At 42.8% G+C, this 20,624-nt stretch overlaps 1 protein-coding gene across 2 annotated transcripts in view; it reads left to right on the top strand.

Moving 5' to 3' along the window:
* The window catches only part of LOC122558541 (mixed lineage kinase domain-like protein), a 43,854-nt gene extending 23,517 nt beyond the window's left edge, over positions 1 to 20,337 (top strand). For both annotated transcript variants that reach the window (XM_043707240.1, XM_043707241.1), the window contains exons 6-11: positions 7,714 to 7,843; positions 10,667 to 10,751; positions 12,756 to 12,901; positions 14,805 to 14,854; positions 17,511 to 17,651; positions 20,074 to 20,337. In XM_043707240.1, coding sequence (XP_043563175.1) covers positions 7,714 to 7,843; positions 10,667 to 10,751; positions 12,756 to 12,901; positions 14,805 to 14,854; positions 17,511 to 17,651; positions 20,074 to 20,141 — 620 coding nt within the window. In that variant the 3' untranslated portion in view covers positions 20,142 to 20,337. The remainder of the gene's footprint in view (positions 1 to 7,713; positions 7,844 to 10,666; positions 10,752 to 12,755; positions 12,902 to 14,804; positions 14,855 to 17,510; positions 17,652 to 20,073) is intronic.
* The last annotated feature ends 287 nt before the right edge of the window (positions 20,338 to 20,624 follow it).

The following is a 20,624-nucleotide window of genomic DNA, read 5'->3' as shown; positions in this document are numbered from 1 at the left end:
GTACTGCCCCTTTACATAACTTGATTCCATTGAGGTAGTAGTCTGCCTTTCTGTTCTTGCTACCAAAGTGGATAACCATATATTTATCCACATTAAACTGCATCTGCCTTGCATCTGCCCACTCACCTAACTTGTCCAGGTCATCCTGTAATCTCCTAACATCCTTCTCACATTTCACCCTGCCACCCAGCTTTGTATCCTCAGCAAATTTGCTAATGTTATTGCTGATACCATCTTCTATATCATTAACATATATTGTAAAAAGCTGTGGTCCCAGCACGGATCCCTGCGGTACCCCACTGGTCACTGCCTGCCATTCCGAAATGGAGCCGTTTATCACTACCCTTTGTTTCCTATTAGCCAACCAATTTTCAATCCATGTAAAATGATGTAAAATCTTACTCAGAACATTCTACTTTTTCTGTCGTTCTCTTTTAGAGCATACCATATCCTTGGATTGAATTTCTGCTTACTTTGTACCATGTTGTGAAGCTTGCAGAATTTGTCTGAAGCCTCAGTCTGAATGAATACCCTCTCCCTATATGCAGGACATTGAAGTGCTCAGAAAAATGAAGCAATTTGCTGAGGGATGATCACTCACTAATGAAGGAAATTTTGGATTTTTTTCAAGAAACAATTGATATGTAGCACTGACCATTTGCAGTGAGTTCTTTGCAGGAACACCTATGATAGAACAGTTCCACTGAGAGTTTGTAAAGTATCCGATCTATTACTGTGTGATTTCTTTCACAAACTCCATTGCTAAATGACATTTTGGAGGTCTACACATTCCTACAATGTTCAGATTTTCACATATATCTTTACACTTATTATTGGCAAAGGATTCCACCATTGTCAGTGAAATATTGAGCCATGATCCCAAACCAGTCCTTTTCCATTTTTCTATTATTTTGTATGCAATCTTCTTTTTCTTTACTGTAAGTTATTGGAGACATAATAAATGTAGTTGCCATTGTGAATAAATTCAAACTATGAGAAATCAGCATTTTTTGCATACAAAGCCCAAAGGCTCTCTTCCGCAATTCCAGTTGTTACTCTTATTTATGTAGATAATGATAAATCAATAAATAGTCTTCCCCTATTTTTCTTCTAATCTTAATTATTTATTACGTCACCAGATGTGTGGCATTGTGCTAACTACTGACTGAAGCTGGAAGTTTACCTTGAGAGAATCCTGGACTAGAAATCCCAAGTCTCCTCACACTTCAGAGCAAAATATCATGCCCAAAATATCGATTATCCTGCTCCTTGGATGCTGCCTGCTCCTTGGATGCTGCCTGACCTGCTGCGCTTTTCCAGCAACACATTTTCAGCTCTGATCTCCAGCATCTGCAGTCCTCACTTTCTCCATAGTGAGTTGCTGCACGTCATCCTGTAGATTACACACACTGTTACCAATGTCTGTCAATGGTGAAGGGGTGAACATTGAAGGTGATAGATGGGGTGCCAAAGGTAGGCTACTTTATCCTGGTGATGAGATTCTTGAGAGTTATTATAGCTGTACACATCCAGGCAAGTGTAATGTAGTCAATCACACTCCTGACTTGTTCCTTGTAGATTGTGTTTGGAGAGACAGATATTTAACCTCTGACATGTTTTCGTATCCAAGATATTTTTATGACCAGACCAATTCATTTTCTGGTCTAATAGCCTCCACCTCCTGTCAGCTGTTTAATGTTACCACTATTCACATACACTAATCCTGCCAAATTAACTTTATCCCATCATAACTGGTCCTATTTTGACTTCAAAGTGCATGATCTACATGTTGCATTGTCAAGGCTTATATCATAGTACTTTCCAAAACTGGGACCTCTGGCACTTTGATGTTAGCAGGTGATGAGTTGTCCAACACCAGTGATAAGTTAATGTCTGACTGTGAGATAAAGTGGATACAAAAGCAGGGTCAGAGGGCAGGATCTTCTGATCCGACTGATGGCCATCATGGACTTGGGAAGAGCACATAATTAGGGAGGATGACATACCTGAACCCCTTTGCCTTCTTGCAGTTCGCAGAATTAATTTCTGATTCAGATGGCTCATGGTCAACCTTTGCATTTCTCCACCAATTGGGGTGCTTTACTGACCAATTAATGATCTCTTAATTAGGGGGTCTTGTGGTGCAATGGTATTGTTCCTATCTCTAGGCTAAGAGGCTTGGGTTCAAGTCCCACCTGCTCCAGAGGTGTATCAGTAACATCACAGAACAGGTTGATGAGAAAAACATCTGACCTCTTAAGGGCCTCATCCCAGCACTGCTGGTGCCATATGCTTGCTTGATACCGTATCCAGTGGGCAACATGTCACCTCAGTGATGAGAAAAGGCTGGAGTGAGGAAAGTTGGAGATCCTCAATTAAGAGCAATTGGTGCCTGATTGAGGGACTGAATATCACAAAGTTTGGGCCTGAAAGGATCACTTCCCTGTGCTTGCTTTTGATAACCCCCAACTTCCACTTTCCATCCCCTATGCAAAAATATCCCCTATGTCTCCATGGTCCCATTAGTCATCTGTGGCCTGAGTCCTCCTTGATCCTGGCATTCCAGTAGATGGTATTACTGCAGCAGCCACGGCCTCCTCTGTTGCCATGTTGGTCTCTCAGTTGGCCTGCTATTTTTACATTACCTCCTCCCCCCACTCCACCAACAGTTCTGAAGAATGGTCACTGGACTTGAAACATTAACTGTTTTCTCTTCACATTCACAGCCAGACCTGCTGAGTTTCACCAACAATTTCTGGTCTTGTGTGTTTCATATCTCCTTGTTTTATTTTATGTTTTATTCTCAGAGTCTTTATTCTCCCAGTCAGGTATTTTGACCATGAGACATAGGAGCAGAAATTAGGCCATTCAGCTCATCGAGTCTGCTCCACCATTCAAATTATGGCTGATACGTTTCTCAACCCCATTCTCCCGCTTTCTCCCCGTAACCCTTGATCCCCTTGTTGCGCAAGAACTTATCTATCTCAGTCTTAAAAAAACTCAACAACCCCTTCCACAGCCTACTGTGGCAATGAATTCCATTGATTCACCACTTTCTGGCTGAAGAAGTTTCTCCTTATCTCGGTTCTGAAAGGAATTTGCTTCACCCAAAGGGTCCTCACTTTATACATTAATTATCTAGATGAAGGAACTGAGGGGATTCTGGCTCAGTTTGCAGACAATGCAAAGATAGGTAGAGGGACATGTAGCATTGAGGAGACAGGGAGGCTGCAGAAGGATAATGAGCAACGAAGGCTATGGACAGGTTCGGAGAGTGGGCAAAGAAGTAGCAGATGGAGTACAGTATGGGAAAGTGTAAGATCATGGATTTTGGTAGGAAGCATAGAGGCATGGACTATTTTCTTAATGCTGCTCCTGAAGAAGGGCTCATGCCTGAAACGTTGATTCTCCTGCTCCTTGGATGCTGCCTGACCTGCTGCGCTTTTCCAGCAACACATTTTCAGCAACTCACTATGGCAAATTTGATAATATTTGGAGTATGTTTCTCTTTTATTTGAGGAAATACAGTTCAGAAGCTGTAGACTTAATATCTCAGCGAACCCATATGGCTTAGTTGATAGTGTCTAACATATTGAGCCAGACGCCCCAGGTTCAATTTCTACTCCTGGACCTGTTGGTAATGAAAGGTATATCCCAAATTTGATTCAAGGCAATAATCAATCTGTCAATCCTTCAAACCCTTGCCTGTTATTCACCAACAAAAACCTAAGAAGGTTTCTCAGAATCCCATAGTGGTAAATATAGGAACAAAGGAAGATGGGGGTTGGGAGGTATTGGGAGGCATAATGACAGCAAGAGAATAGAACCCTGAGCAAGCAGGGGATTAGTATCATGACAGTGATAGTGGAGTGTTATCAGTATGTATCCTCATTGTGAAAGCCACAGTAGAAATGTCGATTTGCAAACTGAGATTCGGGGGGGAGGGTTGAGAGAACAGTTATGAGAGGAGGAGATCTAATTTGTGAAGGCAAGCTGGGGAGTTGTGAGGGGTTAGTTGGATGACAGGCAACAAAAATTCCTTTCACTAATCACTTTGCAGACTTCATTGAAAATAGTGATTGGACTTCAGAGTTAATTGACTCTAAAAAATCAAGTTAATAAAAAATATGTGCACACACTTGACAAGAGCTTCAGAGCTGATTTCAGATTTGTCCCATCTGAGTCTCCACTCCAAGATCACCATTAGCACAGAGGAGAGGGAGTTCATGACCACAATCACATGTCCTGTAATCTCACTGGGGCCACCACCCATACATTGGTAACCCCCATTTTAGAAACAAATTAATTGGCACTTGGAAAAATATGAGCTAAAAAATGACCAGATTTGTTAAAGACAAGTTGTGTTTGGCTAACTTGATTGAATTATGAAATGAAATTACGGACATGTTAGATAAAAGTTTTCTGTATCTAAACTTAGCAAAATAATTTGATGAAGTACCACTTAATAAGCATTTTAGTGAGACAAGCCTGTGTAAATATAAAGGACAGGGGCAACATAGGTTAAAGAGAAAAACCAAAATGCTCATTTTGTTTGTTGTGATTTCTCAGCTTTGGCATGAGCTTCCACTCTCCGCTACCCTTACTGCAGCTCCTTTCTAACTGGTAATACAAGTCTTTCTTGTATTTAAAGTATGTGCTGCTCACATGGCTGGTTTATTTCACTTCTTGTTACTTGTTGCTTGCCACCTCCTCTGTTGTGGGCCTTCCGCTGTGATTTTCAGTTTTGTGTGGGTTTTACCTCTCCAAAGTCTGCGTAGACTTTGAAGTCCATCACTTGCTGATCTCTGCTGCCACTGAGCTTCTCTTCAAATATTTCCCCTACCTCTGTGATCAGACCATTGATCTAATTTCATAGTTTACCCATAACCCTCTACTGCCACTTGGTTTCTTCAGGGCTTAGTTTGTCATTTGCTTCTGGTTCTGCCGGTCCTGTTACCACTTGCCCCCATGTAGTTGTGATATCGCTACGATGTAACTCTTTTCACACATGCTCAGAAACTGTACTTGGAGTGATTATAAAATTAAGCCTTGATTCTAACTGATTCACATACTAGTTTTCCTTAAGGGAGATATAACAAAGGAGCAATTACAATGGCTTTGGATACATTGGAGCAGCATTTGATCAAGGGAGCTGTGTACAGCTGTCTACTTACTGGATCAAAATACCAAAACTAGAAGATCAATACTCGTGCATGTTGGGAAATCTAAAACAAATGTAATGCTGGAATTACTTAGCAAACAGAGTTAATGTTTGAAGTGACGACCTATCACCGTAAGGTTAAAACCAGTGCGTTACTCAGTTTCCCTCAAAGATTAATGTCCTCACAATAAAAAAGTCACTTAAGTCAAGGGACAACTGTTTCATGCAGAAGGTGATGTGTGTATGAAATGAGGAAGTGGTGGAGGCTGGTACAATTACAACATTTAAAAGGCATCTGGTTGGGTATGTGGATAGGAAGGGTTTAGAGTGATATGGGCCAGATTCTGGCAAATAGGACGAGATAAATTTAGGTTATCTGGTTGGCATGCACGAGTTTGACCAAAGGGTCTATTTTCGTGCTGTATATCTCTGTGATTCTATGACTCTAAATTCGATGAAATTCTATACTGGTATTGCTGTTGCTTCGCAAGATTTATCATGATCATTGGTGGTCCCTCACAGACAAGGATGACTCTCTTCCACTCTCAGGGTGAGTCTGTATGTGACTGTACAGACCAATGCGGCTACCGCAGGCTTTGGTCACGGGAGGTGGGTGAAGCAATGGTCTGGCAGCACTCTCCTTTCCCTGTTTTTGCCTGGCTTCCATTTTTTTCCCAAAGGCAAGTCTTGAGGTGCACAAAGGCTTCCCGGGTGCTCCGTCTCCACTTTGAATGGTCTTGGGCCAGGGATTCCCAGGTGTCCGTGGGAATGCTGCACTTCATCAGTGAGGCCTTGAGTGTATCACTGAAGTGATTCTTCTGTCCACCGAGGGCTCACCTACCAGTGAGAAGCTGGGAGTAGAGCACCTGCTCAGGGAGTCTCCTGTCAGTCTGGTGGATGACAAGCCCAGCCATCTTAGACGATCAAGCATGTTCAGTTCTTTGTTGTTGGGGTTGTTGGCCTAGTCAAGGACACTGATGTTGGTGCACCCTTCTATCCTACAGATTTGCAGGATTGGCGGGTACTGCTCTAGCGTCTTGAAGTGTCTGCTCTAGAGATTTTACAAATCTGACAAAACTACCTTACACTAACCCGAAGAGAGTAAGGACTGCAGATGCTGGAGATCAGAGTCGAGAATGTGGTGCTGGGAAAGCACAGCAGGTCAGGCAGCATCGAGGAGCAGGAGAATTGATGCTTCAGGCACAAACACTTCACTAGGAATGAGGCATGTGAGCTGGGCGGGCTGAGAGATAAATGGGAGGGGGTTGGTTGGGCTGGGGGAGGTGTTAGGTTGCAGAGGAGGGTGGAGCGGACAGTTGGAAAAGACGATGGATAGGTCACGAGGGTGGTGCCGAGTTGGAGGCTTGGGACTGGGATAAGGTGGGGGGGAGGAGAAGTTAGGAAACTGGTGAAATCCACATTAATTCTTTGTGGTTGCAGGATCCCAAGGTGGAAAAGATGCGGTGGAGGCAGTGGAATTGGGATTGAGGGATGGCGTTTTTACAGGAGGCAGGGTGGAGGAGCTGTAATCCTGGTAGCTGTGGGAGTCCGTGGGTTTGTAGTAGATGTCCATGGTTAGCTGGTCGCTGGAGATGGGGATGGAGAGGTCCAGGTAGGGGAGGGAGGTATCCGAGATGGTCCAGGTGAATTTGAGGTCGGGGTGAAAGGTGTGAGTGAAGTTGATGAACTGTTCAACTTCCTCGTGGGAGCATGAGGTAGCACTGAAATAGTCATCGATGTAGCGGAGGAAAAGGTTGGGGGATGGTGCTGGTGTAGCTGCGGAAGATGGACTGCTCCACGTACCTGACAAAGAGGCAGGCATAGCGGGGCCCATGCGGGTGCCCATGGCTACCTCTTTCATTTGGAGGAAGTGGGAGGATTGGAAGGAGAAGTTGTTAAAGGTGAGGACCAGTTCAGTCAGGCAGATGAGTATGTCAGTGGAAGCGCGAGAGGAAGAAATGGAGGGCTTGGAGGCCTTCATCATGGCAGATAGATGTGTACAGGGACTGGATGAGCATGGTGAAGATAAGGCATAAGGGGCCAGGAAACAAAGTTCTTGCAGGAGGTGAAGGGCATGAGTGATGTCTCAAACATATGTGGGGAGTTCCTGGACTAAGTGGGACAGGACGGTGTCTGAATGCAGATTTCTCCAGCTTCCTCATTTCCCCTCCCCCCACCTTATCTCAGTCCCAACCCTCAGACTCAGCACCGCCTTCTTGACCTGCAATCTTCTTCCCGACCTCTCCTTACCCACCCCCTCTCCGGTCTATCACCCTCACCTTAACCTCCTTCCACCTATCGCGTTCCCAACGCCTCTCTCCCAAGTCCCTCCTCCCTACTTTTTATCTTGGCACACCCTCCTCATTCCTGAAGAAGGGCTTATGCTCGAAACGTCGATTCTCCTGCTCCTTGGATACTGCCTGACCTGCTGTGCTTTTCCAGCACCACCCTCTCGAAGGAGAACCGTGCTCACAGTCAGATCAGCACGAGAACATCAGCAAGTTCTGGATTGATAATTTTACAGTTGGTCAACCTGCTGTCGTTTCTCATAGATCATGAGTTCTTGATCGTGATGGAGTACTGTGAGCTCGGGACCCTGCGCAGTGTTCTGATAGGAGAGCAGAACCTCAGCTGGCAGACACGTGTTCGCATGGCACGAGACGCTGCCAGTGGCTTGTACAGGTAGGCTGGATTTATGACAATTAAAAATTGAGAGAACGGAGAGATTAGGTCTAGTGGAGGGATTCATTTATTCCAACGATCTTCTTTGGAATAATCCAGTATAAAAATAGAGTCATTGGGATTAAAGAATTGGTGTGTTCAACTGAGTCCCTGCTTTAACATTTCCTTTTGCCTCACTCTAAGTCAACAACAGAAATCTACAACCATGGAGTGTTCAAAAGTAGGGTTCACTGCGAACAAACAGACAGCACCATCAAATAAAAGGTGTGGTGGAAGGTTAAAGTAGAGGTATTTCAAATGATAAAGAGTTTCAATAAGCAATGAAAGAGGTAAACTATTTCCTTTTGTGGGGGATGCCTAGAAAATTTCCCAAGTAGCACTCCCACCACCCCCCTGCTCATCCCTGACCTACTTGCAATTATATGAAGGACAGCCATGTCTTTAATGCCTACATTACATGAAAGGATTATTAACTAAAAGCAAGATCTAAGAATTCAACATTGACGGGTACAATGTGCACTTATGACCCCTGCCTGTGGTGTGCTTCCCCTCATATGAACAAAGCTCCTATATCAGGATCTGAGGCCTGTCACTAGATCATTAGAGTAGTCATTAGATCCTTTGCAAATGCAAAAGGCTCTGGAGTAGTCGTCGTTTTTGACTCCTAGCCCACATTAAATTTGCAATTTGCTGCCAGCCACCACTAATATTACAGATTGTGCATACTTAATTGGAGACTATGTGTTTGATATGCAAAGAGACTTTTGTTGTTGCTTGATTCCTTAATTTTATACAGCATATCGGGCACTTGATATTCAGCAGAGGCTTAGATTCAGAATATCTACACAGTGGGGACTGGGCTGCAGAGAGGAAACAGCTGATTCTGAAGATCCACACCATCAATCAGTTGAAACCACCATTCAATTGGGTTCAGTGCTCTGGTGAGAAAGATGGTAACATTATAATCATTCATCCTGTGATAAATTGTTCTGCACAACATGCCATTCATCAGAAGCTCTTTGTTATCCTTTAAGAAAAGACCAAAACCAGTATTGGCACCAAGCTGCGAGTGCATGAGATCTGCATGGATCACTAGCTGGTTTCTCGATGTCATCCTTGTTTTTGACTGGTCTGCAGGAGAACGCTGGTCAATTTAAACATGAAGGGAATCGAGAGGGGTGAAAATTTGTCAATAAGCTTTGGGATTCTGTCTATAGGTTTCTCGATAACTCTGCAGGGCAGTGACTCGCCTGGTTTAGAATCATAGAATTCCTACAGTATAGAAACAGGCGATTTGGCCCAACAAATCCACACCGACCCTCCGAAGAGTATCTTACCCACACCCATTCTCCTACCCTATTACTCTATATTTCTCAAATGCACCAAACCTACACATCCCTGAACACTGTGGGCAATTTAGCTTGGCCAATTCAACTAACCTATAAGTCTTTGGACTATGGGAGGAAACCAGAGCATCCAGAGGAAATCCACATGGCCACTGGGAGAATGTGCAAACTCCACACAGACAGTCGCCCGAGGCTGGAATCAAACCCGAGTCCCTGGCACTGTGAGGCAGCAGTGCTAACCACTGAGCCACCGTTCGTCCCCAAGCTGACCTGTTATGAAGCCAGGTAGAATAACAGGGAATTGAAAAGCAGAGTGCAGTCACTTTAAGAGGAAAAGTGCTCTTTAACTTCAAGTTCTGCAGAGAAAAGAGTCTGTGAGTAGCTGTGGAAGACCAACTGTTCTAAAATGGAAACGTGAAACAATTGGCTTTGTTATAAATACCTGAGATTTGCTGCTGTTTTGAAGACAAGTTGACTTTGACCAATTTATTTAAGCCAAACACTCAGCCATTCAAAGCCAATTGAATTTAAAACTGATGGTGTTTACAGCCTGAAACCAATCATGTTGTCAGAACTTGGTGCATCATCAGGAAAACTTAAGGCATGTTGTTTTGAAAATCGGGGAGAGAGCCAACTGTCATCTGAACAGTGAATATCGGGCTCTCACAGAAATATTTAAGCAATCTAAAAAAGACCCAAATATACTATAGTAGTTCCAGATCAAAATCCTCACAGACGAATTCAATGAAGAGAGGCATTTGTGACATGAGGAAGATCGGAGATAAAGCAGAGAAGACATAGACACTGCAAACTTGAAGAGATGAAGTTGAACTTTTTTTTTCTTATTAATTGGATTTTTACAAGTGGGACTCATGTTTATTTGAACTGCATTCATCCCAATTGAATTTAGTTCAGTTAGGGAATAGTTAGCACTTGGGGAAAAATTGTCCGGTTTAATAGTAATTCTGTTAAAATGTTAACTGTTAGAGTTGAATAAATAAATTGTTATTTGTTACTTATAAAGTGGAAATCAGGGAGTTTCTTTGCCTTTTAATACGAGGGGAGAGCCAAATTTCTCTGGGTGTTTTGGATTTAATTATTAATAAAAGGGAACCTCTATTCCTGTCATAACCTATTGCCGTTTGTGTGTCGGTTAATTATTGGAGGGGTTCAACCTTTCCTCCTTCGTAACAGTACCCTAAACATGGTTGTGGGATTTCAATGTTGGCAATGATCCGGGATATCTGCATTGTCACTTCATTCCCACACTTTAGTGTTAAAGTCCCTGTATCTGTTCCTTTTAGATATTTAGGAATTTAATCAATCCCGGCTTCTGGTAAGATATTTGCAGTTTAGTAAAAGCCCACAGAAACACTACAATTCCTACAGATTTGACTATTCTCCTTGCCAGTGTTTTGAATGGAAAATCGTTAGTTTGTGGTGCATAATAAAGTACTTGTGTTTTGCTTTGTTATAGGCTGCACGAGTCATATGAAAAGTTCAAACTTCACTGTTCCATTGACAGCACTACATTCCTGGTAGATCACAGCCTCAGAGTGAAGGTTGGTTGGTGTAGTTGATGAACATCTCATAAAGGTTTTTGACCTGTTCAAGAACACTAGGCAGAATGCAGTGTTGGAAGTAAATTCCCTCCAACTGTTTATGCAGTGACTGCCGTAATGTAGGAAACTTGGTAGCAATTTTGTAGACAGCAAACTTTCACAAACAACAATGAAATGAGAAACAGATAATCAAATTTTGTAATATTGATTGAGCGATTAACATTGGCCATTTCACTGGGGATAACTCCCCTGTTGTTCAAAATAGTGCCACAGGATCTTTTACATCCAACTGAGAACGGAGATAACGTATTGATTTAACGCCTCATCTCAAAAGCGGTAACCTGGCCAGCTGTGTTTGTCCTAATTTTCTTCCTGGCTGCACAAGCCTCCATAGCCTATGCACAGCAGTGACTTCCAGAACTGGAAGTCAATGTCACGATGGCTGTACTGACGCCACTTACCATGTGTGAAACATCGGAGCTGGACATTGCAGCATTTCATCAGCACTGCACTGGAAAGGCAGTGTTTGACTCTTTAATGTGACTTGCCCTCAGAAATGTATGAATCAGGGATGAGGAGAAAGTGAGGTCTGCAGATGCTGGAGATCAGAGCTGAAATGTGTTGCTGGAACAGCGCAGCAGGTCAGGCAGCATCCAGGGAACAGGAGAATCGATGTTTCAGGCATAACCCCTTCTTCCTGAAGAAGGGCTTATGCCTGAAACGTCGATTCTCCTGTTCCCTGGATGCTGCCTGACCTGCTGCGCTGTTCCAGCAACGCATTTCAGCTCTGAATCAGGGATGAGTGCTACCACCTCCGTGGAGCAGACAAATAAATAATTCGAAAGCTCAAAATGTTCATTCTAGAGAGATTTAATCATCTGTTTTTTTTTCCACATCTGCTGGCTGATCTGCCATACATTTACAACATTTTTGCTTTTGTTTGTATTTCAGATTTCCAGTGCTGGCTGTTTCGCTTTTTGCTAAGATAGATAGTTAGGCATGTCCTCAGCATTTGCTTCCAAAAGAGCTTTGGATTATTACAGGGGCAAAATATATGCAGGATAAGAACTTAAGCAGGACAGTTACACACACACAGGGCAAGAATCTACACGTGACTCTAATATATATCAGACCAGAATCTATGCAAAATTGTGCCCTTCCTGATGAAGGGCTTTTGCCTGAAATGTCGATTCTCCTGCTCCTGGATGCTGCCTGACCTGCTGTGCTTTTCCAGCACCACACACTCGACTCTGATCTCCGACATCTGCAGTCCTCACCTTCCCTTGTATATTTTGCTTGGTCTGTGTGATGATGTGGGATGAGAGAACTAGGTAGCTTGGAGGGGTCACTCATTCTACTGTTAGTGGGAAGCACGAGGGTCATTCTCAAAGTTTCCTTTCAATATTTCCAGTAAAGTCAAGATCCAAGGCACTGGCCAAGGCGCAATGTATTCTTTTGAATCAGACCGGCTGTGCTGATTATCTGGGTGTCCTTAACAGGTTTAGTCAATATGGTACAACAAGAGTGGAGCCCTTCTAACATGGATGTATAGCCGTTCAGAGAGGCATCTGACTTAGCAAGTACAGTTCCATCTCATAGTCAGGTGGTGAATTGACTTCAAAACATTGAACAAACATACTTTTGGTATCTTCTTGCAGTGCTTTATGAATATTCTAAAAAACTGAGGGTACAGCACTGATCCTTTGTTACATCTTGCCAATAAGGAAAAGACTCAATACTAGAAGGATGTAGTTCTCTTCACATGTAGAATCATGCTTAATCAATTGTTAATTTTGAATATGTGGTTGATATTTTCTTTTCAACGATAATAAGGAGTAAGGACATATTGAATCAGGTCAATGTCACAGAATGGTGGAACAGGCTCGAGGAACAAAATGGCTTTCTCAAATTCTAATGTTCCTGTATGTGAATTGGGAATACAATATTGAAGATGTGATACTCATTGCAGCATTCACTTAATTCTTGCTCTATTCCTGCGTTTAGTTAGCAGGCTTGCAGCTAGCAAAGACAGAGTCCTCAATCCGACACATCAGTACTTCCAGTCAGAGATCCCAACAGATCGCATACATTTCACCGCAGCAATTGAACGATGTCAACTACAAATATGACAAGCCTTGCGAGGTGTACAGGTAAGAATTTACGTATAGCAGGAGGAGGGACAAAGTATTGGCCAGACTGCAGCAAAAACTGCAGCAGTTCTTGGCTGAATGTACAATAGGGCACTTGCATCGGTGTATAATAGTTTTCAATGTATATTGGCGATCAAACTGTAACAGGTTTTGCCAATGTGTAACAGGGAATCTATGCAGATTAGTAACTAAGACTGTAACAGATAAGCAATATCAGAGTGTAAACAGTGGCTCATTCTAGAGGCAAGATCAAACAGTAACAAACTGTAACTGTAATTTCCCAAGGCTTCTTTGTAGCACCTTCAAAACCAGCATCCTTTACCACCAAGAAAGAGAAGGGCAGCAAGATTAAAGTTCCCCTCCAAATCACCACACCATCTCGAGTCGGAACAATATTTCTGTTCCTTCGTTGTTGCTGGGTCATAAGACCATAAGACCATAAGACATAGGAGTGGAAGTAAGGCCATTCGGCCCATCGAGTCCACTCCGCCATTCAATCATGGCTGATGCGCATTTCAGCTCCACTTACCAGCGTTCTCCCCGTAGTCCTTAATTCCTCTAGACAACAAGAATCTATCAATCTCGGCTTTGAAGACATTTAGCGTCCCGGCTTCCACTGCAATGAATTCCACAGGCCCACCACTCTCTGGCTGTAGAAATGTCTCCGCATTTCTGTTCTGCAATGACCCCCTCTAATTCTAAGGCTGTGTCCACGGGTCCTAGTCTCCTCGTTTAACTGAAACAATTTCCTAGCATCCACCTTTTCCAAGCCATGTATTATTTTGTACGTCTCTATTAAGTCTCCCCTTAATCTTCTAAACTCCAACGAATAAGTCTGCAATTGTCTTCCAAACAATACCTGCATCACATGAACTACAATGATTCAACAATTGAGCTCACCACATCATTTCTAAAAGCAAATAGGAATAGGCATTAAATGTTATCAATCAACACTCACACCCTTTGAAAGAAGTTTAATAACCGGTTTGGGGTTCAATAGCACAACACAAATACCAGGCAATGACCATCTGCAATAAGAGACAAATCTAACACCACTCTATCGACATTCAATGGCAATACATCACTGAACACACTATTATTAACATCTGGGGGTTACCATTGACCAGAAATTCAACTGGATTTGCCATGTAAATACAATGGCTACAAGTGCATGTCAGAGACTAGATCTACAGCTGTGAGTAACTCACCTCCTGACTTCCCAAAGCATGCGCACTATCTGCAAGGCACAGGTCATACCCTATTTGTCTGGGTGAGTGAAGCTCCAACATTCAGGAACCTTCATACCATCCAGGAGAAAGTAGCCTGCTTGATTGGCACCACATCCAAAAACCACCACCACTGACACTCAGTAGCAGCAGTGTGTACTATCTACAAGGTGCAACATAGAAATTTGTCACAATTCCTTAGATAGCACCTTCCAAACCCATAATGACTTCCATCTAGAAGGACAAGGGCAGCAAATATACCATTACCTATGAGCCGCTAATCACCCTGACTTGGAAATATATTGCCATTCCTTTCCTGTCACTGGGTCGAAAACCTAGAATTCCCTCCCTCATGGCATTGAGAGTCAACCCACAGCACATGGACTGCAGCGGTTCAAGAAGGCAGCACATTAACACCTCCTCAAGGGCAACTATGAATGGGCAATAAATGCTGGCCAGTCAGGGGCTCTCACATTCCACAAGTGGGTGAAAAAATGTATGGAACAAGTTGCATGTAGTCAATATATGATTAAAAAAATCAGAGGGCAGTAGTCAGTCAGGTTATAAGGAGGGGTGTCAGAGGCAATTTTTCAGTTGAACTGTAATTTCATGGATGATAATTGACTGGTGATTGATTTGTGCTCTATCCCTGATTTTATCATCTTTTTTCCTTTCAGTTTTGGAATTGTCCTATGGGAGATAGCCAGTCGAAAGCTACCATTTAAAGGTTAAAGAGCTAAATTTTCTGCATCATATTATTCTCTTCTTTCATATTTCAGTAGATAGGTATTTTGGGCATGCGGGCTTGAGACTCTGTCTGATACTGGACGGATGTTATCCAAAGCTGAATCTAGCCAAATATTGTCTGGTTCTGGCTGGATGGTTTTAGTAACTGTGTTACCATTGTGTCCTGTACAAGTCTGATGTTATGGTGCTGAAAGCTGGCTGAGAATGATAGTCTTAACTGGTGCTGGGCACTATTACAAACGAATTGAGTATTCTTTGGTGCTGATTGCTATCAAACCTTAGCTGAATATTATTTGGTTCTTGGGGAATGATCGTTCCTCATAAAAGATGGTTTAGTTTGCTGTTTACCCTTAGGGTTTCCCTGGCTTTGGGTGCTGCAGAGCTCTGGGTGCTTTCTATCTTGAGGAGCTATCTGGTTCTGGGTGTTGACCATATTTAGGTGCTTTGCTTTACTTTGACTCCGATCCTTTTCTTGTGCTAGTATTAAATCATTGTTGGGTGATGATATCTTATTTTGTTATAGAGCCATAGAGGCATATAGCATTGAAATAGGCCCTTTGGCCCAACTTGTTTGTGCTGACCAGGTTTCCTAAACGGAACTAGTCCCAGTTGCTTGCGCTTGGCCCATATCCCTCTCAACCTTTCTTTTCCATGTACTGATCCAAATGCCTTTTAAATGCTTTAATTGTATCCTCCTCTGCCACTTCCACTGGCAGCTCGTTCCATATAAGCACCACCCTCTGTGTTAAAATGTTGCTCCTCAGGTCCCTTTTAAATCTTTCCCCCTCACCTTAAACCTATGCTCTCTAGTTTTCGACTCCCCTAACCTGTGGTAAACACCTTGACTATTCATTTTATCTATGCCTGTCATGATTTTATAAACCTCTACAAAGATCACCCCTCAGCCTCTTATATTCCAAGGAAAACAGTTCCAGCCTATTCAACCTCTCCCTATAACTCAAACCTATGAGTCTTGGCAATATCCTTTTTGCCCCCTTTCTAGTTTAATAGCATCCTTCCTACAGCAGTGTAACTAGAATTGAACACAGTACTCCAAATGTGATCTCACCAATTTCTTGTAAAGCCATAACGGTGATGTCCCAATTCTTGAACTCAATGGTCTGATCAATGAAAGCAAGAGTGCCAAATGCCTTCTTCACCACCCCGTCTACTTGTGATACCACTTCCAAGGAACTACTTACCTGCACCCCTAGGTCTCTCTGTTCAACAATACTCCCCAGCGCACGACTGAGTAAGTCCTGCCCTGGTTTGTTCTACCAAAATGCAACACCTCACATTTATCTGGCCCGCTACGGGTAAGTAATTTTGAAAAAAACTCTTACCTTAGCTGTAGTCTCCCGGGTTCACCTCAACTCGGCCGCTGCTCCCAGTGCCCTGGTTTGTTCTACCAAATGCAACACCTCGCATTTATCTGCATTAAACTCTATCTGTCATTCCTCAGCCCACTGGCCCAACTGATCAAGATACCGTTGTACTCTTAGATAACCATCCAGTCCACTATGTGCTGTGTGCAGTGAGAGTAGGTTTGAGTTGCAGCCTCAGCTGGTAATTGGGAAAGTCAGCTAGTTGCTGGGCAATATCAAGAAGAAAATAGGGAATGTTAAATTGATTTCTGGTTAAGATTCCTGAGGGAAAATTACAAAGTTAGATTTACAGACTGCCTTGATTGGAGATTTCAACTTGACATAGAGGGCTCATTATATAATAATGAATGCCCATGAATCACATAATATAGTATAATATATATCCTTTCAGCTAATTTTCCCTTCTTTCATGCTCTTGATTGTCCAGCTTGTTTTAATCAAGTTCCTTTCTGTCATCTCCAAGTCCAGTTCTTCCATACATCCAGTTCCACCTGTTCATTCAAAACAATGGATGTTGGAAACCTGAAAACAAAAGGCTGGAAGTAATCAGTGGAAACAGGCATAGAGTTAATAGATTAGATTACTTACAGTGTGGAAACAGGCCCTTCGGCCCAACAAGTCCACACCGACCCGCTGAAGCATAACCCACCCAGACCCATACCCCTACATTTACCGCTTCACCTAACACTACGGGCAATTTAGCATGGCCAATTCACCTAACCTGCACATTTTTGGATTGTGGGAGGAAACCGGAGCACCCGGATGAAACCCACGCAGACACGGGGAGAATGTGCAAACTCCACACAGAGAGTCACCTGAGGCGGGAATTGAACCCAGGTCTCTGAGTATTTGAGGTCAAAGAGCTTCCTTCAGAACCAAAATATTGACTCTCTTTCTCTAATCTGCACAGTATTTCCAACATTTTCTCCATTCTTCATCTTCATGTGCAGTTCTCTCTAACATTCAGCTTCCTTCCGGTGACTCAGACCTCCTTCTTCATCATGTCTCAGATTCTGTCAGGATTGATGTCTCGTTTCAATTCAGTTAGGATATTGCAAATCTGGGTTTTGAATCCTGAATACCCTGAGTGGAGATAAAATTGAGGCTCCCATGAATTATGGAGTGGGTTACATAGAGCATAAGTAGAATGGATTCATGCTGGAAGTACAGAGGTAACAAACACGGAGTCTGGTTAATAACAGCTTCACCCCCACACTGAGGCACTACAAGTCTATCATTATTTTTGAACAGATTGCAATGCTGATGTTATCCACCAAAAGGTCTGTGATGAAAAGTTCCGAGAACCTCTGCCTAGTGACTGTCCCAAGGACTTATGTGAACTGATTGATGAATGCCGTGCTGATGACCCATTTGAACGTCCGAAAGCTGGAGGTGCGTGGTGTTTTTACAGCTGGGGGATCCTGAATGGGTGGTTCAGCTAAACTGCAGGCAGCAAGTTGATTCTGTCTTGCTCACAATATGTAAGAGTGCATGTGTAATTCCTCTGCTTGCAGTAGGCAGAAACTGCAGGGCTCCAGATAAAGTCTACACTCCATCCTCTGAATGACTCCTCTGAGAGCTATTCTGTAATGAGCCTGTGCAGAGATGTTAATTACACACACTGGAGCAGGTGTGATCTTAACCCAGGCTTCCTGACTCAGAGGTGGGAACACTACCAAGATATACTAACAGATAAGTTTGAGTGGTTTGTGTACTTTGGGCAGTCAAGTCTCCTTGGTTGCCTGAGAGTCTCGGAATTAAAAACTAATCTTTGAGACCTGGATACTGGCCTTCTTAGAGGAATATCAGTGTTTTAATTTCTTTTAATTTGAACACTTCTGTTCAGCATGTATAAAAAATATTGGAGTTGGGGAGGAAAGGCTTTCCTGGCAGTTAGGAATAATCCAATCCAGTGTGACAGTGTTAGAGAGGGTGCAGAAAATATTTACTCCATGGATGAGGATAGAAGATAGATTGGGGAAGCTGGACTGATCTCCTTGAATAAGAGAAAGGCAAGAGGAGATTTGATACAGGTATTCAAAATCACGAGGCCTTTTGACAAAGTCGATAGGAAGAAACTGTTCTCATTGATGGAAGGCTTTGCAGAACACCTACGCTCTATCCATAAAAATGACTTCAACCATCCAGTTCCCTGCCACTTCAACACACCACCATGTTTTCACACCAACATATTTGTCACAGGCCTGCTGCAGTGTTCCAGCGACCCTCAGCACAAGCTTGAAGAACTGCATCTCATTTTCCTCCTGGGGACCTTGCAGCTTTTGGGACTCAATAACTTCAGAGGTGATCCCTTCCTTCTACTTTTTTTTTAAACCTACCTCTACACACTGGTCCTGTCATGACTCCGGTTGCTTTAAGCACACGGTCTATCCATTTTGTCAACTCTCATTATCACTTATTCAGCTTCTCGCTGTCCTGGCCAACTATCAATAATCTTCCTGTCTACCTACCCCTTTCACACCCCACCTATCCACTGACCTCTCCTCCACCAGCACCACCACCAACCCTACCCCACCTTATCTTCAGCATAAATCTAGCTATCAGTTCTGCTGAAGAATGACCAGACTTAAAACATTAACTGTGCTTTCTCCCCACAGATGCTGCCAGAGTTACTGAGTTTTGCCAGCAATTTTCTATTTTAACTTCAGACCTCCAGCTTCTCAGTTCTTTTGTTTTATTGAAGTTTCCTCATATAATCCTGACATAAGTGAAGGAGCAGGCTCAGCCCAATATTAAAACTAAAATAGCTCCTTAGTTTCCATAAGGTGAAGTATGTGATGTGAGGGGCTCTTTCTAATTCCTGAAATTGTTTTGTTTTATTTGTTCAGGAATTTGAGTGTCACTGATGAATCAGTGCAATATTTGTTGCCCCTCGCTAATTAAGCTAGAGAAGGAAATGTGGGCTGCCTTCTTGAACGGTTGCAGTCAGTGGGATGTTTGTTTTGTATGCCTGTGTCCAGAGTCCTGTCAAGAAGGGAGTTCCAAGATTCTGACAGGGAAGGCATGGCCAATTTTGTTTAAAGTCGAGCTGGTGTATGAATTAGAGGGGGATTTACAAGTGATGTGTTGCCATGTGTGGTAAAGATTATGGAATTGGAAAGTGCTGGTAAAGAAGCTATGAGTTGCTGCAGTACAGTTTGTAGATGGTCCACATTGCTGCCTTTGTGGGCTAGTGGTAGAGAGAAGGAACATTTAACATGCCAAATGGGATGCCAATCGAACAGTCTGCTTTGTCTTGGATGGTGTCAAGCCTCTTAAGTGTTGTTGGAGCTGCACTCGTAACATTTGTATAACTGTCCACTTCAGTTTCTATTCCATAGTAACCCCAAGGATGTCATTAGTAGATGATTTACTGCACTGCCACTGAATGTCAAGGGGGAATGATTAGATTCTCTTGTTGGAGCTAGTTATTGCCCCGTGTGGCACTTGAACATGTGTGTGCATTGTGAATATCACTTGATACTTCACAGCCCAAGTCTGTATGTTATCCATGGGACCAAGGACTTCTGCATTGTCTGAGGAGTTGTGAATGGTACTGAACATTGTGCAAACATGGGTAAAGGTTATGATGGTGGGAAGATAGAGCAGCTAAAGATGTTTGGGTCAAGGGCACGAGCCAGAAAGCAAGTGAAATCCCAGATAATTTCTTATGTCTTTTTACTGCTACACATCACGAATATTCCTGACAAGTTAATGGTACCATGCATTGAAATAAATAGGCTGCTACCACCTAAGAAAAATTAATGTGATCACTGCAGAGCATTTAAGACATCCTTTCTCCCCTTTCTTTCAGTTATTGTCAGCAGACTGAAGGGTATTCTGAACAGAATTTCTGGAGCACGTAACACATCATGGGATTGAACCCAGCCATCTCACTTGATCATCAAGCTCCATAATTACTGATTCCAGGTTATAATAATTTGTAGAGGCACTCCACTCAACTCCCTCATAATCTTTGTGTCATATCAATATATTGTTTGTGACTTCTGTCTCTCACATACATTAAATGTGCAACACTGGTCAACTAACTACAATAAAGTATTTCTTACACTCTTAACTATCTGAGACTAAACTTCTTTCCAGCTCAGAGCACTGTTTGCACAATTACCAGTATGCCCCATTGGATATGGATTATTGAGCAAAGCGAAGGACGTCATTGATTTCTTTCTAATTAAACCACCACATCATTCAAGTAATCAAAAATAAAGAAATACCAAAACTGTCCACTGGGCAGTATGACAACAAAATGAGCACGTCAGTGATTACCTATTATTCTCTACATCAATTATTTGAACACTTCAATCACATTTTATCCCGCAAGTATCAAACCTGGTTGCAGCAAAT

The sequence above is a fragment of the Chiloscyllium plagiosum genome, chromosome 17 (genome assembly GCF_004010195.1).
Source record: "Chiloscyllium plagiosum isolate BGI_BamShark_2017 chromosome 17, ASM401019v2, whole genome shotgun sequence".
NCBI lineage: Eukaryota > Metazoa > Chordata > Chondrichthyes > Orectolobiformes > Hemiscylliidae > Chiloscyllium > Chiloscyllium plagiosum.
The sequence above is the reverse complement of the archived record's forward strand: the minus strand, read 5'-3'. Positions and strand labels throughout refer to the sequence as shown.